Below are 25,414 nucleotides of genomic sequence, written 5' to 3' on the forward strand. Positions count from 1 at the left end.
ATGGAATGTCTGAAGGTGCCAGGTTTGATCTCTGGTCTAATCACCAGTTGAGTCGTGATAGACTCATCACCATTGGCCCCAGCTCCCAGTATGAAATAAGGGGCAATTAACCAAAGTTCCTTTCCGAATTGTTCAGTAGTAACCCTTAATGAAAGCGTGTTATAAACATTAGATGTGGACAGGATAAGATGACCTTGCAATCAGCACGCTGGCGTGCATTGTTTAGTCTCATGCTACAAGGTAATGAAACACAACTGGTACCAGTGGAACTACCATGAGGATTTGGTGTCTCCAAGGTAGAAGACAAAATTAGCGAGGGTATACAAAGAGCTCCACCTAATGGCTTAGTGAGGAGGTGCCGTTATTGGACGTACCGACAAGATGGTTTCAATATTACATAGAATAACCTAAACAGTACAGAAACTGGCCATTCGGCCCAGCAGATGTACAATGGCATTTATGCTCCTCCCACCCCTCTTAATCTTACTCCATAAGCATATCCCTTTTCCACTATTCCTTTCTCCCTCTCATTTATCCGGCTTCACCTTGAATGCATCAAATGTGTAATTATTGGTAATAATGCTTAATCCCTATGAAATGCAATAAATGCTATTGAACCCTATTATCCATTCCCTAACACTATTTTCTTAAGTCTTCTATCTGTCACTTTACACCCGAAAGTATCACACTCTAGGGTGTCACATCTCCAGAGCAAAAATTAGTGACTAGACGAAATGAGACATAACCTAGTCAATAAATATTCAATTGAATCACCAGTGGCTTTGTTTGGTAAATATCCTTGAGTATCGATCCATCTGTGCTGTTAGCTGGTGTGAGAGTAGGGATGCTACTGTGGGCCCCAGGACCACTGGATTAGGGAGGGAAGATTGATCATCCCACTATGCTGCTTCTGATTGCTATACAGTAACCGTCACTAAAAGAGCATATGTGGCAATGCCTGGTGATGGGATTGGGCTAGTTGTGATGCCTTCCACAGTTGAGTCGCTTGCTAAAATTCAGTGGGCTCAAAGAATGACCATTAGATGAGCTACTGAAGGACAACCAGGAAATGAGGAAGCCTAACATTGGCAAGGAGTCAACGTTTGTGGGGGAGGAGGGGAGAACATTACAGAAATAATGACATGGTTTCGCAATCAGTGCCGAAGTGGTGGCGTTTACTGCTGACCGCACAGCGAGATATGAGCTTAACCTGGCTCATTGGCTGCAATGAGAACTGTCACTTCTTGCTGCAGCATGCTCCAACATCTAAAGGATCTGCGCGGCCTAGCAGTGTGGTGCATTGTTGAAGCAGCCATGCCCCTTAATATCACAAGCTGAAGATGCACCCCTTGAGGTCAGTGTTGAGCTCATTTATTCTGTTTTTAAATATTTTTGAGCACTTTAAATACTTTTTAAATACTTTTCCAATGACTTGGAGAAGGGTGACATTTGTAACAATATTGTCATTTGTTACAGAAAACACTCTTCAAACCTGCTGCCAAATCTTGCTTTGCGATTAAGCAGGATTATTGTTTAGAAGTTTAAAATGTTGATTTATAAATACATCATGTTACAAGGTGTCTAGGGGTCTCTTTTAGCCTTCACCTGGTCTTATTGTAACAGGATTTAATTTTAAACACCGTGTTTTTGAGCTTCCCCTTAGTGAATCCTTGTTCACCGCTTCCCAATTATAAGGCAAAGAAATGAGCACAAACAGGCTGCCTTAGGTTTAAGGAAGAAAAGTGAAATTTATTAAAACTTAAACTGTAATTTGGTTAACGGCTACAGATGCACGCCGCGCCCCACGCTAGTATGCCTACGTGATATGCACGTGCAAATAGAGACAGAAAAGAGCAGAAGAAAAATGAAGTAGAGAGGTTTGAGTCAATATCAGAAGAGTTTCTTCTTACTGTGCTTAGAGCTCACTGTAGTCCTTTAGTAGGTAGTTCTTTTTGTTGGGGGCCCAGTATTATTCTTAAACCTTGTTCACTGTAGGAGACTTTTCTCTCTTGGGGTTCATGTGTCTTCAGTGGGTTTTGGAGTTCCGGAAGAAAGAGATGGGAGCAGACAGGAGAGGAGATCTTTTCTAGTCCAGGAGCAAACAGCTTTTTTTTTCAAATTCTCTGTGGCTAGTTCAAATTCAAAAAACTCCAACAGCCAGTTAGTCATGTGACGAAACTGGTCTGACCACCTCTGTTTGTTTACTGGGGAAGCAGGGACTGGTTCCTTTGTTCCAACAGTGTCTGCTAGTATGCAAAAAATGTCTTTCCAGCGAGGGGCCTGGCAATTCCTTGTGATAGGCCCTCTTTTCTTCCCAGCAACAATTTTAAAAAGTTTTAATATTCATGTGGTGAAATAATGTGTGCCTCATTCTTGGCAGGTGGGGGCTGCATGACAATAAAGATGTGTAAATTGATTATGGTATGGCACTAGCTGTTGCAGTGAGGGATTTATTGATGGTTCTGAAAAACACTTTATTTTAAAAGGCAACAGAGCAATTACAGCTGGCAGACTTTAACACTTCAATGTGAAAATAGATGAGATGAATAGCACAGTATTGGATTTGAACAGGTGATTAATAATCGCGATTTAATGCAAGACTCTTAACAAATTGCAGCAATCAAACGAGCAGATTTAATCAAAATGGGGACAACAATAACTTCAAAAAAAAGTCAAACAGCAGAATTGTTACCAAGCAACAGGCCAGTTGTTTGGAAATTGTTAATTTATAATAATCGGACTCTGCGATAATTTCCTAACCAGTTCTTAGTTACGTCCAGGTAATCATTTTCATAATTTGCATTGTATGTTTCAAGTGTTTGGCTGCTGAGGAACCACAATACACCTGAACTTTAGAAATTCCAATAGATCTGCATTGATGTAGAGTGCTTTACTATCCAGTCAGCAATTCTTTGAACAGCTTTCCAGAGAGACAGAGAAGTAAATCAAAATCAATCACAACGGTTCTGGATACTAAGTTGTAAATATTGCATTTCTCCATGGAAATAGAGATTATAGAGAGATACAGCACTGAAACAAGCCCTTCGGCCCACCGAGTCTGTGCCAACCAACAACCACCCATTTATACTAATCCTACATTAATCCCATATTCCCTACCACATTCCCCACCATTCTCCTGCCACCTACCTACACTAGGGGCAATTTATAATGGCCAATTTACCTATCAACCTGCAAGTCTTTGGCTGTGGGAGGAAGCTGAAGCACCCAGCAGAAACCCACGTGGTCACGGAGAACTTGCAAACTCCACACAGGCAGTACCCAGAACCGAACCCGGGTCGCTTTAGCTGTGAGGCTGCGGTGCTAACCACATTGCCGCCCCTAAATGTAAGGTCATGGGGATTGTTCCAAGAGCATCTTTTTCCAGATTCAAAGGCAGTATCTCTCTTTGTTAAAGATTGCCAGTGGGAATAGCTTTTCCTTGCCTAACTTATTTAAGCCTGTCGTAATCTTGTACGCTTCTATTAAATCTCCCTTCAATCTCCTTTGCTCCAAGGAGAACAACCCCGGCTTTTCCAACCTAATCTTGTAACTAAAATCCCCCCATCCCTGGAACCATTCTGGTAAATCTCCTCTGCACCCTCTCAAGGACCCTCACATCCTTCCTAAAGTGTGGTGACCAGAATGGGACACAATACTCTAGTTGTGGCCTAACCAGAGCTTTATGAAGGTTCAGTATAACTTCCCTGCTTTTGTACTCGATACCTCTATTTATGAAGCCCAAGATCCCATATGCTTTACTCACCACTCTCTCAATATGTCCTGCCACCTTCAAAGATCGATGCACCTGCACCCCCAGGTCCCTCCGTTCCTGCACTCTTTAGAACTGTGCCATTAAGTATATATATTGCCTCTTCCTATTCCTTCTGCCAAAAAGCATCACCTCTCACTTGTCAGTATTAAATTCCATCTGCCACCCGCCTGCCCATTCTGCTAGCTTATTTATGTCCAACTGCAGATGGTTCATATTATCCTCACTTTTTTCCACACCTCCAAGTTTGGTGTCATTGGCAAATTGTGAAATTCTACTCTGTGTATTCCAAGATCCAAGTCACTTTTATATACAGCAAAAGAAAAGCAGTGCCTGATTGTCCACCACCATTCTGGATCTGATAGGGTAGGGTTAGGAAGCTTTGCTGCATTTAATGTGCAGGTAGCCCTGTGTAGTAGTTTCATTAGGTTGGTACTTCATTCTATGCCTGGTGCTCTTGCTGGCACACCTTCCTGCACATTGTTGAACCAAGGTGGTCTCATGGCCTAATGATCAAGAAGTGAGGTGACAGATGGTGGTACGCGAGTCCCATATCTTTTTTTTATGACTATGCAGCACCTTTCATCATTTTGTGGTGCCAGCGCAAATTATCAAGTTTATTGCATTGTTTCTCAATTTGCCATTGGTGGGATTTTTAAACCTTTGGATTGCTGGTCTAGGACCATAATCGCAAACTGTGTGCCAGTCCTTTCAGCACTGTTAACGAACATGGATCTCTGTATGTGGCAGGTCCGCTATCCAGACAGAATCACACTGATCAGAGGGAACCACGAAAGCAGACAGATCACTCAGGTTTATGGCTTTTATGATGAGTGCCTGCGCAAATACGGATCGATAACAGTGTGGAGGTACTGTACAGAAATCTTCGACTACCTCAGCCTCTCCGCTGTTGTGGATGGAAAGGTAAAACATGAAAGACACTTGCATTAAATTTGTTCAGTGTGTAGTAGGGTGGGGAATGTGTATGTTACCCTTTCGGAGTTGCATTGTGATGGGAATGTGTGGTGCAGTGGTTGTGGTCATTGTTTTTCTACCACCTGAGGCTGCAACCATCCTGGAATTAGATGGTTGAGACAGTCTCCATCCTGTTCCTAGTGGGCACACATTAATTGGCATTGGATTTAACAATCTGTCATGGGGTGGGAGTGACGAGGATGATCCTCTGACTTGAAACTCTGAAGAGACTCTGGATTGGATGACTTCTATGGAAGAAAAGGAACTGAGACTAGACCTGATCCTAGTTGTAAAATGATGCAGGCCTTGGATAACCTAGGTGTAAGGTTATTGGAACTGTGGGCACAGACCTAGAAGGTACAAGTACCAAACTAACGAGTCTCAAGCAAGTCTACAGCAAATTCACTGCTGTGTCCTTCAGGAGTGGACATGTGGAATGCGTGCACGGAGTCACCCCGTGCCACAAATCCTTAGCTATGCTTTTGTCATTTTTAGACTCGACTTCTTCAATGTCCTCATTGACAGCATCTCTCCCTCCAACCACTCGCCATCTCCATTATCTTCAACAACTTAATTGAAACTCAACGAGCCATGTCCTATCTGCTGCTAATACTGGCTGGTCATTTAATAACCCCCTTGCTGCCCTGGACATTGACCCTCTCCCTGTTCCCTCGTGCATTGAATTGAAAATCCCCATCCTTCCTCTGTCGTTCCTCTGCACAGTGCCCAGCCATGTCTCTGCCCACACCCTCCCATCATCCTGCCTCTGCACAGTGCCCAGCCTTACCGTTGCACCTCCACCCCGTCAACTCTGTCCTGTCTCTGCACAGTGCCCAGCCTCCCACCCCCCACCCCGACACAAATCCTGCCTCTGCACAGTGCCCAGCCTCCCACTCCTGCCCCCTACCCCGACACAAATCCTGTCTCTGCACGGTGCCCATCCTTGCATCCTATCCTCTGATGCTGGCTATTGATAGATCCCTGCCCTTTGCCCCACTTTTGGCTGGAGCCTTTGCCTGGCTCAGCCTTACTCTCTGAAACTCCTCCTTTAATCTCCACTCCCTCGCCTTTTCCTCGATACAACCAGAAGTATCCATTGCTGGATTTCTATATTCAAATAGAATTGAAACACCTGGCTGTTTGTTCCGTGCGTTCCCAGAGTTCCAGTAAATCTCACTGAGCCCTCAGTACACTGAAGTAATTTCCCAGAGTGAAAAATTGCTCAATTGTTGGGTCAGCAAAATGGTAGAATAGGCCTGAGGCGTCCCATTTATACACAAGTCCTGCACTCTGTGTGCGAGTGTGTGCGTATGTGTCGTGACTGGCTTGGTGAAGTAGGTTGAGTGACCAATTCAGCTTTCTGCAATTCCTTCCCTTTATTTTAAAAAAACAATCTTCATGCCCTCCCTCTTGTAGATCTTCTGTGTACATGGAGGCCTTTCTCCATCCATCCAGACCCTGGACCAGATTCGAACAATAGACCGGAAACAGGAAGTACCCCATGATGGCCCAATGTGTGATCTCTTATGGTCTGACCCAGAAGGTAAGTCCTGGAGTTTGTGAGAAAGTCACTTTAAATGAAGGTTAAGCCAGTTTTACCCTCTGCTGGTTCGTTACAGTTCCAAGAAAGCAGCCTTTCATGTGTGAGCCAAAATGAGCTATTCACTACACAGGGCCTCACTGCCATGTCTGATTCAGCCCTCTTGCTGAGGACATGTTTCCTTTTCTATCTGGGGTCACTGGAGAGTGATCAGGAGCCTGAGCTGATTTTAACCCTTTAAGTCCCTATCTCCCTGGAACTACCCTTGCATTCTAATTTTTTCAAATTCACAAATGTGAGGTGAGGCAACTTTGTAGAATTGAAATCTGTAGCCTCCTAATCTCTGGTTTAGCACTGCACCCCCATGAGGTATTGGGAATGGTACTTCCACATGAGTTAGTTAAGGATCTACTTGTTCTATCTTGGTTTATCTGTCTCGAGAGATCTGAATGTTTCCTCCACACATCCCACCCCACCCCCACCATTGTAGCTTTTAATTATTTCTTAAATAATTCCAGGGTTTGTTTGCCTCTATGGAAGTTTATTCCATACACTGATCACACTTTGTCTGAGTAACTTACTACTGTCTACCCTGCACTATCCGCACCCCTAGCCAAGCTGTTCCAGTACAGCTACAACACAGGCATCTATCCAGCAATGTGGAAAATTGCCCAGGTATGTCCTGTGCACAAAAGGCAGGACAAACCTAGCCAATTGCTGCCCCATACTCTCGATTATCAGCAAAGTGATGGAAGGGGTCATCGACAGTGCTATCACGTGGCACTTGCTCAGCAATAACCTGCTCACTGACGCTTAGTTTGGGTTCCTCCAGGGCCACACAGCTTGGTCCAAACATGGTCAAAAGAGCTAAACTCCAGAGGTGAGGTGAGAGTGACTGCCTTTGTCATCAAGGCAGCATTTGACTGATAATGGCATCAAGAAGCCCTAGCAAAACTGGAGTCAATGGGAATCGGGGGAAAACTCTCTGCTAGTTGGAGTCAGAAGATTGTTGTGGTTGTTGGTCACTCATCTCATTCCCAGGACATCGCAGCAGGAGTTCCTCAGGGTAGTGTCCTGGGCCCAACCATCTTCAGCTGTTTCATCAATGACCTTCCCTCCATAAGGTCAGAAGTGGGGATGTTCGCTGATGATTGCACAATGTTCAGCACCATTCGCGACTCCTCAGATACAGCCCCTGTCCATATGCAGCAGGACCTTTACAACATTTAGGCTTGGGCTGATAAGTGGCAAGTAACCTTTGTGCCATACAAGTGCAGGCAATGACCATTTCAAACAAAAGAGAAGCTAACTATCTCTCCTTGACATTTAATGGCATTACCATCGCTGAATCCCCCACTATCAACATTCTGGGGGTTACAATTGACCAGAAACTGAACTGGACCAGCCATATAAATACAAGAGCAGGTCAGAGGCTGGGAATTCTGTGGCGAGTAACTTCCCTGTTTCCCCACTGCCTATCCATCATCTGCAAAGCACAAGTCCACTTGCCTGGATGGGGGCAGCTCCAACAACACTTAAGCTTGACACCATCCAGGACAAAGCAGCCCACTTGATTGGCACCCCATCTACCACCTTCAGCATTCACCCTTTCCACCACTGATGCACAGTGGCAGCAATGTGTACCATCTACAAGGTGCACTGCAGCAACATATCAAGGCTCCTTAGACAGCACCTTCCAAACCTGCAACCTCTACCACGTAGAAGGACAAGGGCAGCAGAGGCATAGGAACACCACCATCTGCAGGTTTCCTTCTAAGCCACCCACCATCCTGACTTGGAACTATATTGCTGTCGCTGGGTCGAGATCCTGGAATTCCCTTCCTAACAGCACTGTAGGTGTACCTACACCACGTGGACTGCAGTAGTTCAAGAAGGCAGCTCACTACCACCTTCTCAAAGGTAATTAGGGATGGGCAATAAATGCTGGCCTTGCCCCACTAATGAATAAAAATGTATTTTTTAGCCAGTGTTTGCCTTGACCTAAACTCTCAATTCTAATAATAATCCAGATTTACTTTTCCATTCCTCTATCAATCTTTAATTGCTCTGTAAGGTCACCTCTCTAGTTCCTCCTTTCCAGGCTGAAAAGCCTACATTTCTCCAGTCTTTCCTTGTAGAACTGAGAGAAATATACAGCATTGAAGGAAGCCATCTGGCTCATCTTTGCTATGCTGAATCGTTGCAAGAGCAATCCAAAACTAATCTGCTTCTCTTCTTTCACCCAATATCCATGTGTATTCTTTTGCTTCAAACATTTACCAACTTTCCCTGAAAAGATGCAGTGCTCTCTGCCTTATTCTCTCCCTGGGGCAATGTATTTCACATTTCAGCAAACCTTCTGCTTAAAGGAGTTTCTCCAAACACTCTTGGTGACAATTTTCAATTGATGATCGCTTGTTGTTGACTCCCAACAAGAGAAAATAATCTTTCCCTTTCGCTTTATCAAAATCCTTCATTCCATTTTTAAAACAAAACTCTCAAATCTCCTTGCAGCTTTCTCTGATCCCATGGAAATAGTTTCAATAGCTCAAGTATCTCCTTATAACTAAAGTTTCCCACTGCTGCTGGTAACCTGATCAATCTACACTGCAGACTATGAATTTAATATCCTTTCTAAAATGGGGTGCTCAAAACTGCATATAGTAGTTAACCAATTGCATATATTCATCCTTATTTGTTACTTTTGTATTAATTGAAATAAGGTTCTGTTAATAGCCTTAGTGCAAAAGGCTTAAAGGGGGTGGAATTCTTAAAGTGCATACAGGAGAGCTTTTTGAGCCAGCACGTAGAAAGTCCTACAAGAGAAGGAGCGGTAATGGACCTAATCTTAGGGAATGAAACTGGACAAGTGGTAAAGTGTCCGTGCAGGAGCTTTTCGGTGATAGGAACTATAACTCTAAGATTTAAGGTCGTTATGGAAAAGGACAAAGATGGACTGGAAATAAAGGTACTGTATTGGGGGAAGGCTGATTTCAATATGGTAAAACAGGATCTGGCCAAAGTGGACTGGGAACCTCTACTTGTCAGAATGTCTACAACAGACCAGTGGGAGTCATTCAAAAAGGCAATAGTGAGAGTTCAGGGCCAACATGTTCCAGTAAAGGTGAAGGGTAGGACCAGCAAGTACAGGGAACCCTGGATGTCAAGTGAGATAGAGGATTGGATAAGGAAAGAAAAGGAGGCTTATGGCACATTCAGGGGGCTGAAAACAGTGGAGGCATTAGAGGAGTATAGAAAGTGTAGGGGGGTACTTGAAGTAACTAGGAGAGCGAAGTGGGAGCATGAAAAAACACTGGCGGGCAAGATAAAGGAAAATCCTAAGGTGTTTTATAAGTATATTAAGGGCAAGAGGATAACCAAGGAAAGAGTAGGGCCCATTAGGGATCAAAGTGTCAATCTGTGTGTGGAGCCGGAGGACATAGATGAGGTTTTAAATGATTACTTTTCATCTGTGTTCACTATGGAGAAGGGCGATGTAGGTGTAGAGATCAGAGAGGGGGATTGTGTTCTACTCAAACAAATTAGCATTGAAAGGTTTTAGCAGGCTTAAAAATGGATAAATCCACAGGCCTAGATGAGATATATCCCAGGCTGTTATGTGAGGTAAGGGAGGAGATAGCAGGGGCTCTGACATGCATTTTCAAATCCTCTCTGGCCACAGGAGAGGTGTCAGATGTGGTACCATTATTCAAGAAGGGTAGCAGGGATAAACCAGGTAATTACAGGCTGGTGAGTCTAACATCAGTGGTAGGGAAATTATTGGAAAAGATTCTGAGGGACAGGATTAATCTCCACTTGGAGAGGCAGGGATTAATCATGGAATGTCAACATGGCTTTGTCGGGGGAGGATCATGTCTAACAAACTTGATTGCATTTTTCGAGGCGGCGATTAGATGTGTAGATGAGGGTAAAGCAGTTGATGTTGTCTACATGGACTTTAGTAAGGCTTTTGGTTAGATCCCACATGGAAGTTTGGCCAACAAGGTAAGAGCCCATGGAATCCAGGGCAATTTGGCAAATTGGCTTCGTGGCAAGAGGCAGAGGGTGATGGTCGAGGGTTGTTTTTGCAAGTGGAAGCCTGTGACCAGTGGTGTACCGCAGGGATCGGTGCTGAGACCATTGCTGTTTGTAGTGTACATTAATGATTTAGACGTGAATATTGGAGGTACGATCAGTAAGTTCACAGATGATGTGAAAATTGGTGGTGACGTAAATTACAGGACAATATAGATGAGCTGGTAAGATGGGCAGAGCAGTGGCAAATGGAATTTAATCCTGAGAAGTGTGAGGTGATGCATTTTGGAAGGACTAACAAGGCAAGGGGATATACAATGGATGGTAGGACCCGAGGAAGTACAGAGGGACCTTGGTGTACTTGTCCACAGATCACTGAAGGCAGCAGCACAGGTAGATAAGGTGGTTAGGAAGGCATATGGGATACTTGCCTTTATTAGCCAAGGCATAGAATTTAAGAGCAGGGAGGTTATGATGGAGCTGTATCAAATGCTAGTTAGGCCACAGCTGGAGTACTGTGTACAGTTCTGGTCGCCACACTATAGGAAAGATGTGATTGCACTGGAGAGGGTGCAGAGGAGATTCATCAGGATGTTTCCTGGGCTGGAGTGTTTCAGCTGTGAAGAGACTGGATAGGTTAGTGCTGTTTTCCTTAGAGCAGAGAAGGCTGAGGGAGACCTGATTGAGGTATACAAAATTGAGGGACATCGATAGGGTAGTTAGGAAGAAACTTTTTCCTTTAGCAGAGGGGTCAATAACCAGGGCGTATAGATTTAAGGTAAGGGGCAGGTGGTTTAGAGGGGATTTGAGAAAAAATCTTTTCACCCAGAGGGGGTTGGAATCTGCAACACACTGTCTAAAGGGATGGTAGAGGCAGGAACCCTCGCAACATTTCAGAAGTATCTAGATGAGCACTTGAAATGCCTTGGCATACAAGGCTGCGGGCCAAATGCTGGAAAATGGGTTTAGAATAGATGGGCTTGTTGGCCGGCGCAGACACGGGCCGAAGGGCCTGTTTCTGTGCTGTATAACTCTGACTATTGGCAATACACCAACAACAACTTACATTAAAGGCACTAGAGAAATGTAATAAACAGTCCCAAGGCTGTTTACGGGAGCATTATAAAAAAAATACAATGCCAAACCACAAGAGATACAAGGTCAATAACCAAAAGCTTGGTCAAATAGGTAGGTTTTAAGCAGTGTCTGAAAGGAGGAAAGTGAGTTGGAGAAGTGTTAAGAGGCTATTCCAGAGCTTGGGGCCTGGGCAACTGAAGGCTTGGCCACCAATGGTGGAGCAGTTAAAATCAGGGATGCTCAAGAGGCCAGAATTAGAGGAGCACAGGTATTTGAGGGTTCTGGGGCTAGAGAGCGAGGGGGCAAGGCCATGGAGGGATTTGAAAAGGATGAGGTTTTTAAAATAGAGATGTTGCTTGTCGGGGGTGGGGGGTACCCAGTGTAAGTCAGTGAGCACAGGGATGATGGGGGAACAGGACTTGGTGTGAGTTAACACACTGGCAGCAGAGTTTTGGATGACCTCAGTCTGCGAAGAGTAGAAAGTGGAAGACCAGCCAGGAATGCATTGGAATAGTCAAGTCTCGAGGTAATGAAAGCACAAATGAGGATTTTAGCAGTAGATGAGCTGAGACGGGGCAAAGTCAGGTGATGTTACGGAGGTGACCCTCCCTCCCTTTGTCCCTCATGTATTTACGTAGCTTCCCCTTAAATGCATCTATGCTAATCACTTCAACTACTCCATATGGTAGCAGGTTCCACATTCCCACCATCGTCTGGGTAAAGAGGTTTCTCCTGAATTCCCTATTAAATTTATTGGTCGCCATCTTATAATTATGACTCTAAATTGTTCAAAGATGTACACCTACCTACCAGTGAGGTAACCACAGTGGTTTGGGCATTGAGTAATGGTTTGGTGATGGCAGCAATTGTCCCACTAAAGTGGGCGGCAGAGCAGCCTCACAGCTCCAGCGACCCGGGTTCAATTCTGGGTACTGCCTGTGTGGAGTTTGCAAGTTCTCCCTGTGTCTGCGTGGGTTTTCTCCGGGTGCTCCGGTTTCCTCCCACAACCAAAAGACTTGCAGGTTGGTAGGTAAATTGGCCATTATAAATTGCCCCTAGTATAGGTAGGTGGTAGAGAAATATAGAGACAGTTGGGATGTAGTAGGAATGTAGGATTAGTATAAATGGGTGGTTGATGGCCGGCACAGACTCGGTGGGCCGAAGGGCCTGTTTCAGTGCTGTATCTCTAAACTAAACTAAAGTATCAGTCCTTGAACAACGATGATATCTAACCTAGTCTTCGCTTGGTGTAGAATCCTGAAGCTGACAGCTGGTTTTGGGTTCTTTGCAGATACCACTGGCTGGGGCATCAGCCCTCGTGGAGCTGGCTACCTCTTCGGCAGCGATGTCGTTGCCCACTTCAATGCCGCGAATAGCATAGACCTGATCTGCCGTGCCCACCAGCTGGTGATGGAGGGATACAAGTGGCACTTCAATGAAACTGTTCTAACTGTGTGGTCAGCACCCAACTACTGCTACAGGTAAGAGCTGTTTTGAGTATGGAGCCTGTATGACTAGAAATCCTCTCTGGTGGTTTCCTCTCCTCAGCATTAGTTCCTTCAATAAGATGCAGTTCAATAAGTGCAGGTTGCCTGCTGGTAGGACACTGAACACCTTCCAGTCACATGGTTTCAATGCTGGTGAGGTATCTGACAGTCAAGCATGATCCTGTCCTCCCGTACAACTCACAGCAGGGGTTGCAGGAGAGCAGTCAGGAGTGAAAATACTAGTTAACTTTCCCCTTTACTAAGGTGTCAGCAGTGGATGGCTTAGTTGGTAGCACACTTGCCTCTGAGTCAAAGGGTTGTGGATTCAAATCCCACTCTTGAGTCTTGAGCACATAATCCAGGCTGACGCTTCTGGTGCAGTTTTTAGGAAGTGCTGCACTTTTGGAGGTGCCGCCTTTCAGATGAAATGCTAAACTGAGGCTCGATCTGTCCCCTCAAGTGGGCATAAAAGATCCCATGCCACTATTAAATGAGCTCATTGTGAGTTCTCCCGGTGTCTTGGCCAATACTTATCCCTTGACCAACATCACAAAAACAGAATAATAAAAGCAAAATACTGCAGATGCTGGAAATCTTTGCCAGTTCTGATGAAAGGTCACTGACCTGAAACATTAACTCTGCTTTTCTTTCCACAGATGTTGCCAGACCTGCTGAGTATTTCCATCATTTCTTGTTTTTATTATTTCAAAAACAAATTATCTGGCCTTTATCTCAGCTGAGTGTGGGAGCTTGCTGTGCACAAGTTGGCTGCTGCGTTTCCCATAACAGTGACTACACTTTACCACTGAGACAGGAGGAGTGCACTGTTAATTCAGTCCCACTTCCCCACGGGTCAACATATTTTAATTAAATTTTCCCACTTACTGAAACAGTCAATTAGAAATACTATTTTTTTTAACCCAGAATAGAGCACAACTGGGTTTCTTTACTGAATAGCAAAATGAACACTTTATTATAAAACAAGTCTTGACTAGTAATGAAACAAAACCATATCACCAATCAAATTTTTGAAAATCCAACATTAAATTTTAAAAGTCCCCTTTCTACCTTTTTAATCAAATTTTAAAGCCCAAAAATCACACCCGGGCAGATCACTTGACCACTCCTGAAGAAACTAGCAGATGAGACACGCTGCACCAAACTGGCACACAGTCCACTCTCTGAGTACATACAGACAGGATCTTTAGAACAGTTCTCTTCAGGCGGCATTGAGAATTATTTTTAGCAGACTTTCTTGAAATACAGGAAACGAGACGAATCGACAGTGGCCTTCACAGAATCTTCTGTGAAGGGAATTGTGGGAAAGCGTGCTGGGTTGTAGTCTTCTGTGCTTCTTTGGAATTCTACACACTTGACTTGATCGCCTTCCAGATGGTAACACACAGACACAGACACACACACCCCTTGTCTGTGCATCCCAAGTGCTCTCTGTTACTACTGGGGGGCTTGCCCAATCAACGGCGGGCGTGTCACATCTCTGCCCCGGTTACCAGGGTCTCCGCTCTAAACTTAACCCGAGCCATGTGACAACCAGCCAATCCTTAGTCCTCCTGATTTAAAAAAAAAACTGATCCAGCATTTATTCAACTTAAATATAAATTGGGAATGGAATTGCCCAGGTAGATCAGTGCTCTGCTGTTGCGTGACATGAGGAATTGGAGATGTCCTTTTCTCGGGTGTGCCTGGAATGAGCTCTCATGTCTGGACAGAGGTATTCTGCTTTGATCTAGTGGTGGTAGCTCTGGGAAGCTGCTTGCTGTGGTCTTTTGGGGTGAGAATACCCTGTTATTGGGGGGGCTGTTTTTGTTGGAGAGCAGTGTCCTGGGCTAGATGGAGTGCAGAATTGGAGGCAACAGCTTCATAGATTGGATTATTTTGCATACTTTCTATTATCCCTGGCCAACATATCAACATTACAAAGGAGGACGTGTTGAAGGTTTTGAAGCACGTTAAGGTGGATAAATCCCCAGAGCCTGACCAGGTGTATCCTAGGATGCTATGGGAAGCAAGGGAGGAGATTGCTGGGGCCCTGCCAGAGTTTTTTTGTATCATCGTTAGCCACGGGTGAGGTACCAGAAGACTGGAGGATAGCTAATGTTGTGCCTTTATTTAAGAAGGGCAGCAGGGATAAGCCAGGGAACTACAGGCTGGTGAGCTTGACATCAGTGGTGGAAAAGGTATTGGAAGGGATTCTGAGAGACAGGATTTATATGCATTTGGAAAGGCATGGTCTGATTAGGGATAGTCAGCATAGCTTTGTGCGTGGGAAATCATGTCTCACGAATGAGTTTTTCGAGGGGGTGACCAAGAGGATTGACGAGGGCAGGGCGATGGACGTTGTCTACATGGACTTTAGCAAGGTCTTTGACAAGGTCCCGCATAGTAGGCTGGTCCAGAAGGTTCGAACACATGGGATTCAAGGTGAGCTAGCAAATTGGATACAAAATTGGCTTGATGGTAGGAGGCAGAGCGTGGTAGTGGAGGGTTGTTTTTCAGATTGGAGGCTGGTGACCAGTGGTGTACTGCAGGGATCGGTGCTGGGCCCTCTGTTTGTCATATATATTAATGACTTGGATGTGAATGTAGGGGGCATGATTAGTAAGTTTGCAGATGACACCAAAATTGGTGGTATAGTGGACAGTGATGAAGGTTGTCTAAGGTTACAACAGGATATAGATCCACTGGGAAAGTGGGCATGGGATTGGCAAATGGAATTTAATGCAGACAAGTGTGAAGTGATGCATTTTGGGAAGTTAAACCAGGGCAGGACATATACAGTGAATGGCAGGGCCCTGGGGAGTGTTGACGAGAGAGACCTTGGGGTGCAAATACATAGTTCCCTAAAAGTGGCAACACAGATAGACAGGGTGGTGAAGAAGACGTATGGCATGCTTGCCTTCATCGGCCGAGGCATTGAGTACAAGAGTTGGGACATCATGTTACAGTTGTACATAACGTTGGTTAGGCTGCATTTGGAGTACTGTGTGCAGTTCTGGTCGCCGCACTACAGGAAAGATGTGATTAAGCTAGAGAGGGTGCAGAAAAGATTCACAAGGATGTTGCCTGGTTTGGAGGGCTTGAGTTATAAAGAGAGATTGGATAGGCTGGGTCTGTTTTCCCTGGAGCGAAGGAGGCTGAGAGGGGACATAATAGAGGTATATAAAATTTAGAGGCATAGATAGGGTAGATAGCCAGAGTCTGTTTCCCATGGTAGGGGTGACCAAAACTAGAGGGCACAGATTTAAGGTGAGAGGGAGGAGGTTTAAAGGGGATCAAAGGGGTAAATTTTTCACACAAAGAATAGTGGGTATCTGGAATGAGCTGCCTGAGGAGGTGGTGGAGGCAGAAACAGTAGCAACATTTAAGAGGCATCTGGACAGGTACTTGAATGAGCAAGGCATAGAGGGATATGCAATTAATGCAGGCAGGTGGGATTAGTATAGATGGGCATTATGGTCGGCATGGACACGGTGGGCCAAAGGGCCTGTTTTTATGCTGTATGACTCTATGACTAATTCTATCTTACCTTATAACAAGCTCTAGATCGATGGGTACAGGGGAATCCATCCAGGAACTGGTCCTGTTTTCACCTAGTGATGCATTAATAATGTGTTGCTCTTTGTCTCTCTCACTGGGATCACCAGTGCACCCTGCTGGTTTTTTGTTGGCTCTTCAGCTCAGCCCATCACTGACTGATTCGCTATTTTTGATCTAATTTTTTTCAGGACCCTTGTTGTATCACAGACTGTGTGGTTCGGCCTCCACTTTCTGTACCTCAGACTTTCTGAAACCCATTTTCTGAGCATACCGTTGACCATTGCTCATTGCTAATCGCTCCCATCCTGGCTCAGTGTTCTTCTCTTGTGGTCTGAACAAAGGAAGAAATGTGCTTTTATGTCGTGGCTCAGCACTTCCTCAGATATCTGTTTTAAGATCAGAATGATTGTGAGGTGTAGTCACAGTTGTATTGTAGACAAGTGCAGCAACCGATTTGTGTACAGCAAGACTCTAGAAATGACACAGGAGATAAATGTTGAGATAATTTATTGAAACACTTTCTGTATGTTAATACAACTTCCATTTATATGGTGTCCGTGTTGCAATTTTACATGCAAACAGAAGTTGGCCATTCAGCCCCTTGAGCCTGTTCTGCCATTCAGTGAGATCATGGCTGATCTGTGACCTAATTCCATATACCCCCATATCCCTTCATACCTTTGGTAACAAAAATCTATCAATCTCCGTTTTAAAATTAACCTGTGGTCTAGCATCAATTGCCTTTTGTGGAAGTGTGTTTGTTATGACCAGGTGAAAAAGTGGTCTAGGGGTTCCCTCTCCACCTTTGCCTGGTTTAACTGTAACAGGGTTTAGTTTTTAAAAACACTGTTTTAGCTCCTCAGTGAATCCTTGTTCACTGCTTTCCAATTGTAAGGCAAAAAAATCATTCCAACGGGTTTTCTTAAACTTCCACTTTTCTTGTTTAAATTTATTAACCTTAAACTCTAATCCGGTTACCGACTACGAATACGCGACGCGATCACGCTAGCATGCATATGTGATAAACACACGCAGTTAGAAACAGGACAACGTAGAAAGAATAAAGGGGAAAAGTCTGAGGCAATAGCTGGGTTGTAATTACAGTCCTTTGAGTTCAATGTTGATTCTTTGGTTGCCAGTAAGTCTTGCTGTTTGTTGGGGCCCAGTGCACGCTTTAACTTGTTTCGATGTAGGAGTCTTCTCTCTCTCAAGGTTTAAGCGACTTTGGTGGGTCTGGAGCCATGTGAGAAAGCGAGAGAGAGCCAGCCAGGAGAGAGGCTCTCTTGTTCCAGGTTCAGTTGCAATCTGCAATCTGAATTCAAATTGTCCTGAGAGCACAATTCAAAACCCCAAGTTGGCCAGCAGGTTAGTCATGTGACTAACCCCCTTATTTGGGAACAGCTGCTCCTGCTGTTTGTGGATTTCAAAGCTCTCGGTGGGGGTGGATTGGGGGGAGAGGCGCGGGTGGTGTAGTGCAGTGCTGTCTCTTACACCAACAAGATTTGGATCACCATTGCCCAGACTAATATGTGTTAATTGAATCAGTGAGCAATTCTTTTGTCTCTCCAGGCAGTCTCTTAGTATGCAAATGTCCTTCAGCCAAATGTCTGGTGATCTCTTTAAACAAGTCATCACTTCACTCCAGCAACAGTTTAAAATTAATGTTCATATGATGAAATTAATATGCCTCATTCTTGGCAGGTGGGGGTCTTCATGACAGTTCCAAACTTTTACCACCCTTTGTGTGTAGAAGTGTTTCCTAATTTCACTCCTGAAAGTCTAAAAATTAGTGCCAGCCCTATGTCCCCTCGTCCTAGAATCCCCAACCAGCAGAAATAGTTTCTCGTTATCTACCCTATCTGTTCCCCTTAATACCTTGAAAACTTCAATCAACTGGCTCCTTAACCTTCTACTTGCAGGGAATACAACCTTAGTTTTTGTAATCTCTCCCGTTAATTTAACGCTTGGTGTCCATTTATCATTCTGGTAAATTTACACTGCACTCCTCCCAAGGCTCCCATTCTTCCTAAGGCGTCACGTCCAGAACTGCTCACAGTAACTCCAAATGTGGTCTAACGAGGGCTTTGTATCGTTGTAGGATATAGAAGGGTCTGAGAGGGAGTTTCACTAGACTGATTCCTGGAATAAAAGGGTTGGCCTGTGAAGAGAAATTGAGTAGAGTAGGCCTATTGTGCCTAGAAGTTGGAAGAATTGGGGGCTAATCTAATTGAAACACAAAATTCGATCAGGTTCTTCAGACATTACCTACCCTTTACAAGTTCATTGTTCTAATGAAAGGTCACAGACCTAAAACATTAACTCTCTTTCTCTCTCTCCACAGATGCTGCCTGACCTGCTGAGTATTTCCAGCATTTTTTGTTTTTACTTTACAAATTCGTGCTGGCTGTCTCTGATCAGCTAAAAATTGTCAAGGTGTTCAGTTGCTCTATCCTTAATTTATAGGCTTTAGTAATTTTCTGACAACAGATGTTAGACTAATTGGTCTATAATTCCCTGGTTTCCCCTCTTGCCTCTTTTTAAATGCGGAGTGGCATACAATTTTCCAATCTAAAGGACTGGTTCCCAAATAGAGAAACCTTTTAGAAGATTATAGTTAGGGCAACTGTAATATTCTCACCTATTTCCTTTTAAAACCATCTGGTCCCAGAGATTTGTTGCACTTTAGTGCTGTTACTTTCTTCATTAGTTATTTTGCTTACATCAATTTTACTACTCTGTCCCTGATTCAGTATTAGCTTCTTTGGGATGTCTGGCATACTGACCTCTTCTGCTGTGTAAATATTGACCTAAAGTAATTATTCAACATGTCTGCTGTTTCCTCCTTTTCATGAACAGTATCACCAGTTTTCAAGGGGTCCACATTTCTCCTGAGCACCCTCTTTTTCCTAATATAGTTATAAAAGATTTTTGTTTTTTGATATCCCTTGCAAGTTTCTTTTCATGCTCCCTTTTGTAGCTCTTACAATCTGTTTTGTCTCCTTTTGTATCTCTTCCATTCACTGGGATATGTGCTTTTCTTTTTGCATTTTATGTTGTCTCTTGCCTCTTTAACTACCCATGGCTTTCTTTGACAAGTAAAGCTTTTGCCCCTTAGGAGGATAAACTGGTTCTGTCACATTAAATTCAAATCTGCGAGGGAAGATGTGTGAACTTTTTATTTGTCAGATACTACAAAAAGCAAAAGGTCGATTTGATCAGGTGACTAAAGTGTTAATGTTAAACTCTCTCTCTCAATGTTTCCTTTACCTGGGCCTGACTGCATTCTGTGGTTTGATTTACCTGCTGTCTGACTGTATCCTTTGTTCCTCTAGGTGTGGAAATGTTGCTGCGATACTTGAATTGGACGAACACTTAGAGAAGGAATTTACAATTTTTGAAGCTGCCCCTCAGGAGTCACGAGGGGTGTCAGCCAAAAAGACAGTTGCTGACTACTTTCTCTGAAGAAGTGCCACCCTCTGCCTGGAACCTCGATATAAACACTGAGCCTGCCGAAGATTTATTTTTGAGGGAGGGAGGGCAACAAAATAGTGTACAGTATTTGCAAACTACCCATACATTCCTGAAGGCAAAGACTTAAGTGGTCTGACTGGGAAGGTGCACATCTTGCCCAGTGCCATACCATTGTACGACAGTAGTGAGCTCTCGCTATCCTGGGTGTTCTTTTAAATTGGGGAAAAAAAGTGAACTGTGATTTTTCTTTTTTTTTTTAAAAGAGCGTGCCCCTTCAAGTTGAGCAGTAGTGCTGAAGGAATGATTTGCCCTGTAGTGACTGCTGGTTACCCTCTTGGCTAAAACAGAATTGGCACTTTTTTTGTTTAAAAGAATTTTTAAAAGGTTTTTTAAATAATCACTATGAAAGTTCCTTCGTTTGCTGTGATCCTTCAATTGTATCATTCCCAGACGCACTTCTCAAGTATACTGATAATTGTTTTATTTTTACAGTGAGAACTAATTTGTTAAACAATAGCAGCAGTAAAATCTTGTCCTGGAATACCCTTCAGAACTAGTTTAAAATGATAGATATGCATCATAGTCTTAATGTGTTGTACCTTGTTTTATGATTCCATCTGATTGCTGTGCAAAATGAGAAGGATTTGGAGTTTACACTCAGCTGTTTGAAATGATCAGGCGGGCTGGTCACCTGATGGCTGGCTGTGGAAGCCATTGCTGGGATTTGACCCACTTTCACTTTTTAATCCCTCCCTAATTCAGGCAAACTTCTCTCTCTGCAGCTCAGAGCTTGCATTGTGGGTTATCGCAATGCAAACCCATGGCAGATGGTCTACATTTAAGCCACAACTGGAACTTGATGTTTCAAATCTGGCTGTTATGCTGTGATCTTTTTTGGTAAAGGTAGTCAAAGTCTGTCCATCAGATCTGGTGCATTTCAAGGTGAAACTTTCAGATTGGTGACTGGGTGGCTTATCCAGTTTAACGAGGAGGGACTTGGTTACTTCTTGTGGAAACCCGGATGCTGGTTAAATAGATGCAAGTTTCACTCGTTGAGATAGCGGTATTAAGCATGTTGCTTTGTACAGTATCTTCGAGTGCTTCAGTAATAGTGCCATTTTCAGAGCAACTGTGATTCCTTCCAGCTACTGAACGTATCCTGTTGCAGAGTGTAGGAAGCCTCTGCTCAGTCGGGGTCTGCGGGGAGAAACTTCTGGTTGGATGGTGCAAATTGGCCACCACTTGTTTTTCTCTTTCAGAGCGAAGACCAAATAGAGAATCAACAAGTGGATTGTGTGGAACTGGGCTGGTGTGTGACGTAATGGGAGGCACTGAAAATCTGCCTGCCTCTTTCACTTCACCTCTCCCCTAACAGCCAATCAAATGTGCAGCCAGATTGAGTTGAATGCGGCTATTTATTATCTCAACGTTATTTTTCAGCCATCAGTACTTTTATAAAAAAAAAGTAAAATGCTGAAAAATTAAAAAGGAAAACTCGAGCAAGAAATACCAGGAATGCGCAGTGTCTGAGGGATGACAGGAGACCCTTGGTCAGAGCTGACTCGATATTTAATAAAATGTCCTTTTTTTTTTTAAAAGGTTAATTTCATTTTTCACACTTCTAACTTAGTTATTCCTCCTGGACTGTCCTTTGGCACTAACTTAGGAATATGCACGTATAGATGTTTACAGGGTGATTGATGCTAATAGGACAATGCTGAGTGACCTGATCTGAAAGACGAGGCAGTGCTCCATTCAGAGGAAGACTGACCAGGGTTCCTGTCACTCATGGCTCTCCAATGACCCTCTGCTGAATGATTTACAAAACAGCTGTGAGAACAGGATCCAGCTGTGGTTTGAAGTTTGCAGTCTAATAGTCTGCTGCTGTTGACCGACTGGGACTCCTGCGTTTAGTGTTGGGCACTCTAACAAGATCTCAGAGGATAGTCAGCGCCTGTGGAACCACGCTCGCTCGAGCAGTCCGCACTGCAGGAGGGCGGAGTGAGAGCTGTCTAAAAGCGGCTGTCAATCTGCCTGATACGATGGAGCCCACGCTTCCCAGGGGGAAACTGCTGATCCCTAGTGTGTTTGAGCAGAAGCCGGGCAACAACAACCAAGATGTTCCTCTGCCAAGCGTGGGTACAGGGTCCTGCTAGCATTTCACTAGGTAAAACTGCACCTTACCGGCACTCCTGCGCACCCCCCCCCCCCCGTCCCCTAATTAAGTGCAAATTTGTCGGGCAGTAAACCTCCACGCTGCCCCCCCCCCCCCCCCCCACACAAGTGAAAATTGGTGGAAAACAAGCTTCCCAGAAACAACCCTTCATGTCTAGTCTAGTTCAGAATTACTTTCTATCCATTTTATTTTGAATCCCTATCCCAACACCCATTTAAGATGTGTTTGCACTTGCAGTTACTGCTCCATATGGATGCTAACTCAGCAGTGTAAATTCAGAGCCTAGGTCTAACTATGCTGCATTCTGAAGCAGAAAGGGGACCCTCCACCCCTCGAACCGTTGCTGTTTTTTTGCTGAACGGAGCGTGAATGCAGACTAGATTTGAAACTGTGCTGAAAAGTGTCTGAGCTTTGAGTTCTCCTGGTGTTTTGCCCCCCCCCCCCCCCCCCCCCTCCTCCAGCCCAGTGCTCACTCAGAGATCCAGTGAGTGAGTAACTTGCCATGTCAGAAAGCAAAGGTAGGAAGCTGTGTTGTGGTGATCGGTGAGACTGTGACCAAGATGTACTGTCACCTTGCTGCACTGGTTGAGCTCCAGCTCAAATCAGCATCATGCGGGTGGTGTAGCTGGGATATGGCTTTCAAGATTCACCCCCCCCCCCCCCCCCCCCCCCTTCCGCTTAGTCCCTCTTGCCTAATTGCTTTCTTTGTGATTTTACCCAAAGACAGTAACTTTCTTTAGTGAATTTTGATTTTAGATTTACAGCATTAAACCCCCTCTCCTTGATTTTTAAAAGATCTGTGACCTGTCTATTTAAAACCTGGAGGCTCTACTAATGAGACTGAACTGAACGAAAAATCTCTCCAAGCATCTGACAGCTGCTGTTCTTCGCACTTGCTGAAAGTCATCAATCCAGCTGCTGTGGCTCAGGAAGAGCATTTCAGGCCTGGCCTAGCCCAGGAGGGGGCAGTGTAGCTCTGAGTGAGCTGGGGATTGTGATGAACATCACTGAACTGAAGGCACCTAGCAGGCAGCTGAACACTGAGTGTAACTCCTGGTCAGTGTCTGACTTCAGTGACTCTTATGAGCCAAGGGTCTCTGTCCAAGTGATAGGTGGGGGATTGCAATTGGCTCTAGTGCCCTGGAGTAGGAATGGGGAAAATGAGTCAGACAAGGTTCCTCCTTCTGATTGCCATCCAGTGACCCCTTGCTTGGGAAGAAGGCTGTCTGTGGGCGCTGGGTGGAAACAGGATTGTGCTCTGGCTACGGTGCCCTCTACAATTGAATAATCAGCCGAAGTGCCCTGTTCAAGGATGTTTTGGTGAGGTGAGGGACAGATTGGAAAGGAGGTGTGGGAGGGGAGGGCGAACTTTGGCAAGGCAGCTATGAGGAGAAAAGCCCATCACATAATACCCCATCAGACATTCTGTCCAGTTGGCAGGTTACGCATTTTGCATTTTCCCAAGCTCTTGCTGTGCTGTGAACAGGAGGACCAAAGGTGCTAGTGTAAGTGTAAGATGTGCTAGTGGTGAGCTGTGTCTGTGCTGATGGTTTGTCCCAGTTCAGAGCCCAAGGTGGAGGTTTGACATCCCTCTCTGGGATAAAAGCTGCCAGACTGCAGATAACCTTTTGTGTACTGGCCAATGTGAAGCTGAATTAATAATCTGATGGAGCCACAAGCTAAAAGTTTTCCAGGAGTTGCCAAATTTTTAGTTTTTTAAGCCAGTTAAAGAATTTTGCATAAATTAGCAGTTTTTCCAATGGGGGAAAATGCTGTTATTTTTGTAATAACTTGTATTCTGTTTCTAAATGTTTCTGTAGAGTAATATTTTACTTCTATTAAACATGCTGGATGTCTGTACTATATAGAGCCAGGACACTGGACAAATACAAACGGGACTAGTATTGTATTTGGTCAGATCTGTTGAGCCACTAGAAGTTGCTGGATAGGAATTTGTTAAATCAACCTGTGATTTAGCAAAATGGTTTTAAATAAAATTTTAATATTGTGACAATCTGTTTCAAAGTTGTGCAAAATCACTGCCCTAAAACTAACTTTGTGCTAGCCCAAACTCTCCTGATCTCTCAACTGACCAGGCTCAAAATGGGCTTATTTATATAGCACTTAAAAACTTTCATTTATACCAATACCTAGTCTTTCACAATCTCAGGACTTCCTAAAGGGCTTCACGTCCGATGAATTATTTTTGGAGTGTTTTGTAGGAAAACGTGGCAACCAATTTGCATGCAGCAAGATTCTCTCAAATGGCATTGGGATAAATAATCTGTTTTAGTGATATTGGTTGAGGGATAAATATTGACCAGGACACTGGGAAGAACTCCTCTGCTCTTTGAATAGTGACATGGGATGTTTTACATCCACCTTTGAGGGCCTTGGTTTCATGTCTCATCTGAAAAACAGCATCTCTGACAGTGCACACCTCTCTCAGTGCTGCACTGGCATGTCAGACTGGATTATGTGTTCTGGAGTGGGACTTGAACTCGTAACCTTCTGACTCATGAAGCTAGCTCCTCATGATCCAAGCTGACCAGGTTTGTCATACTGTCTCATCATTTTTTTGTGTGTGATATTGCTGAAGGGAAGAATGTTGTGCCAGGACCCTGGGAGCCATCAATTTGTATCATGGATCTTTGCCCATTGGGACAGTTTTTAATATCTCATGGAAAGAACGTATTTCTGACTGTGCAGCATTCCTTTGGGAACGCACTGCCAAATTAGGCTAGGAGCTCCAAGCTTGAGATGATCTCAAACTGATGCAAAAACCAACCCAAACTGAAAATCTCGGTCACAGTTAATAGAGTACATCTCGGGCACTGACCCTGGGGAATCCTCTGGTCTGAATGACTCCGTAGTCATTGGGCACACCCCTACCCTGACTATTAATATAGTGAACCAAGTGCTGATCTCCCTACAACGGCTGGAGGATTTTTCAGCTGGTTTTACTTGTAGCCCCTCTAAGTTTTAAATTATTGTCTTCTCTTCCTCAGACGCCAATAACCCCATCCCCCAACCTAGTAAAATCTACTAAGTGATGATCTGTTCCTCTCCTGCAATGTCTTTCAGTCCAACCAAGCTATATCTGGCCTCGTGTCCCCTCCCTTCACTGGCAGAAACAAACACCCCTGCATTAAGATGAGGCTCTGCAAAAACTTGGAAAAGCAATCCAGCCAGGATCCAGGGTAAGATTTCAAAGCAACTTTAAAATCGGTATAGCGAACCGAGTGAACAACAACCAGAGTGTGAAAAGGCAGGTTCTTTCCTCAGTTGAAACACAGTGCAGGAGAGTACAAGAGAAATGAGAACTT

The 25,414-nt window shown here is 44.3% G+C and overlaps 1 protein-coding gene across 1 annotated transcript in view; it reads left to right on the forward strand.

Annotated features, from left to right (window-relative positions):
* The window catches only part of LOC137382878 (serine/threonine-protein phosphatase 4 catalytic subunit-like), a 52,858-nt gene extending 28,756 nt beyond the window's left edge, over positions 1 to 24,102 (forward strand). The window contains exons 6-9 of the mRNA XM_068055430.1: positions 4,520 to 4,693; positions 6,161 to 6,287; positions 12,688 to 12,877; positions 19,774 to 24,102. Coding sequence (XP_067911531.1) covers positions 4,520 to 4,693; positions 6,161 to 6,287; positions 12,688 to 12,877; positions 19,774 to 19,903 — 621 coding nt within the window. The 3' untranslated portion in view covers positions 19,904 to 24,102. The remainder of the gene's footprint in view (positions 1 to 4,519; positions 4,694 to 6,160; positions 6,288 to 12,687; positions 12,878 to 19,773) is intronic.
* The last annotated feature ends 1,312 nt before the right edge of the window (positions 24,103 to 25,414 follow it).

Source organism: Heterodontus francisci, chromosome 23, assembly GCF_036365525.1.
Source record: "Heterodontus francisci isolate sHetFra1 chromosome 23, sHetFra1.hap1, whole genome shotgun sequence".
Taxonomy (NCBI): Eukaryota; Metazoa; Chordata; class Chondrichthyes; order Heterodontiformes; family Heterodontidae; genus Heterodontus; species Heterodontus francisci.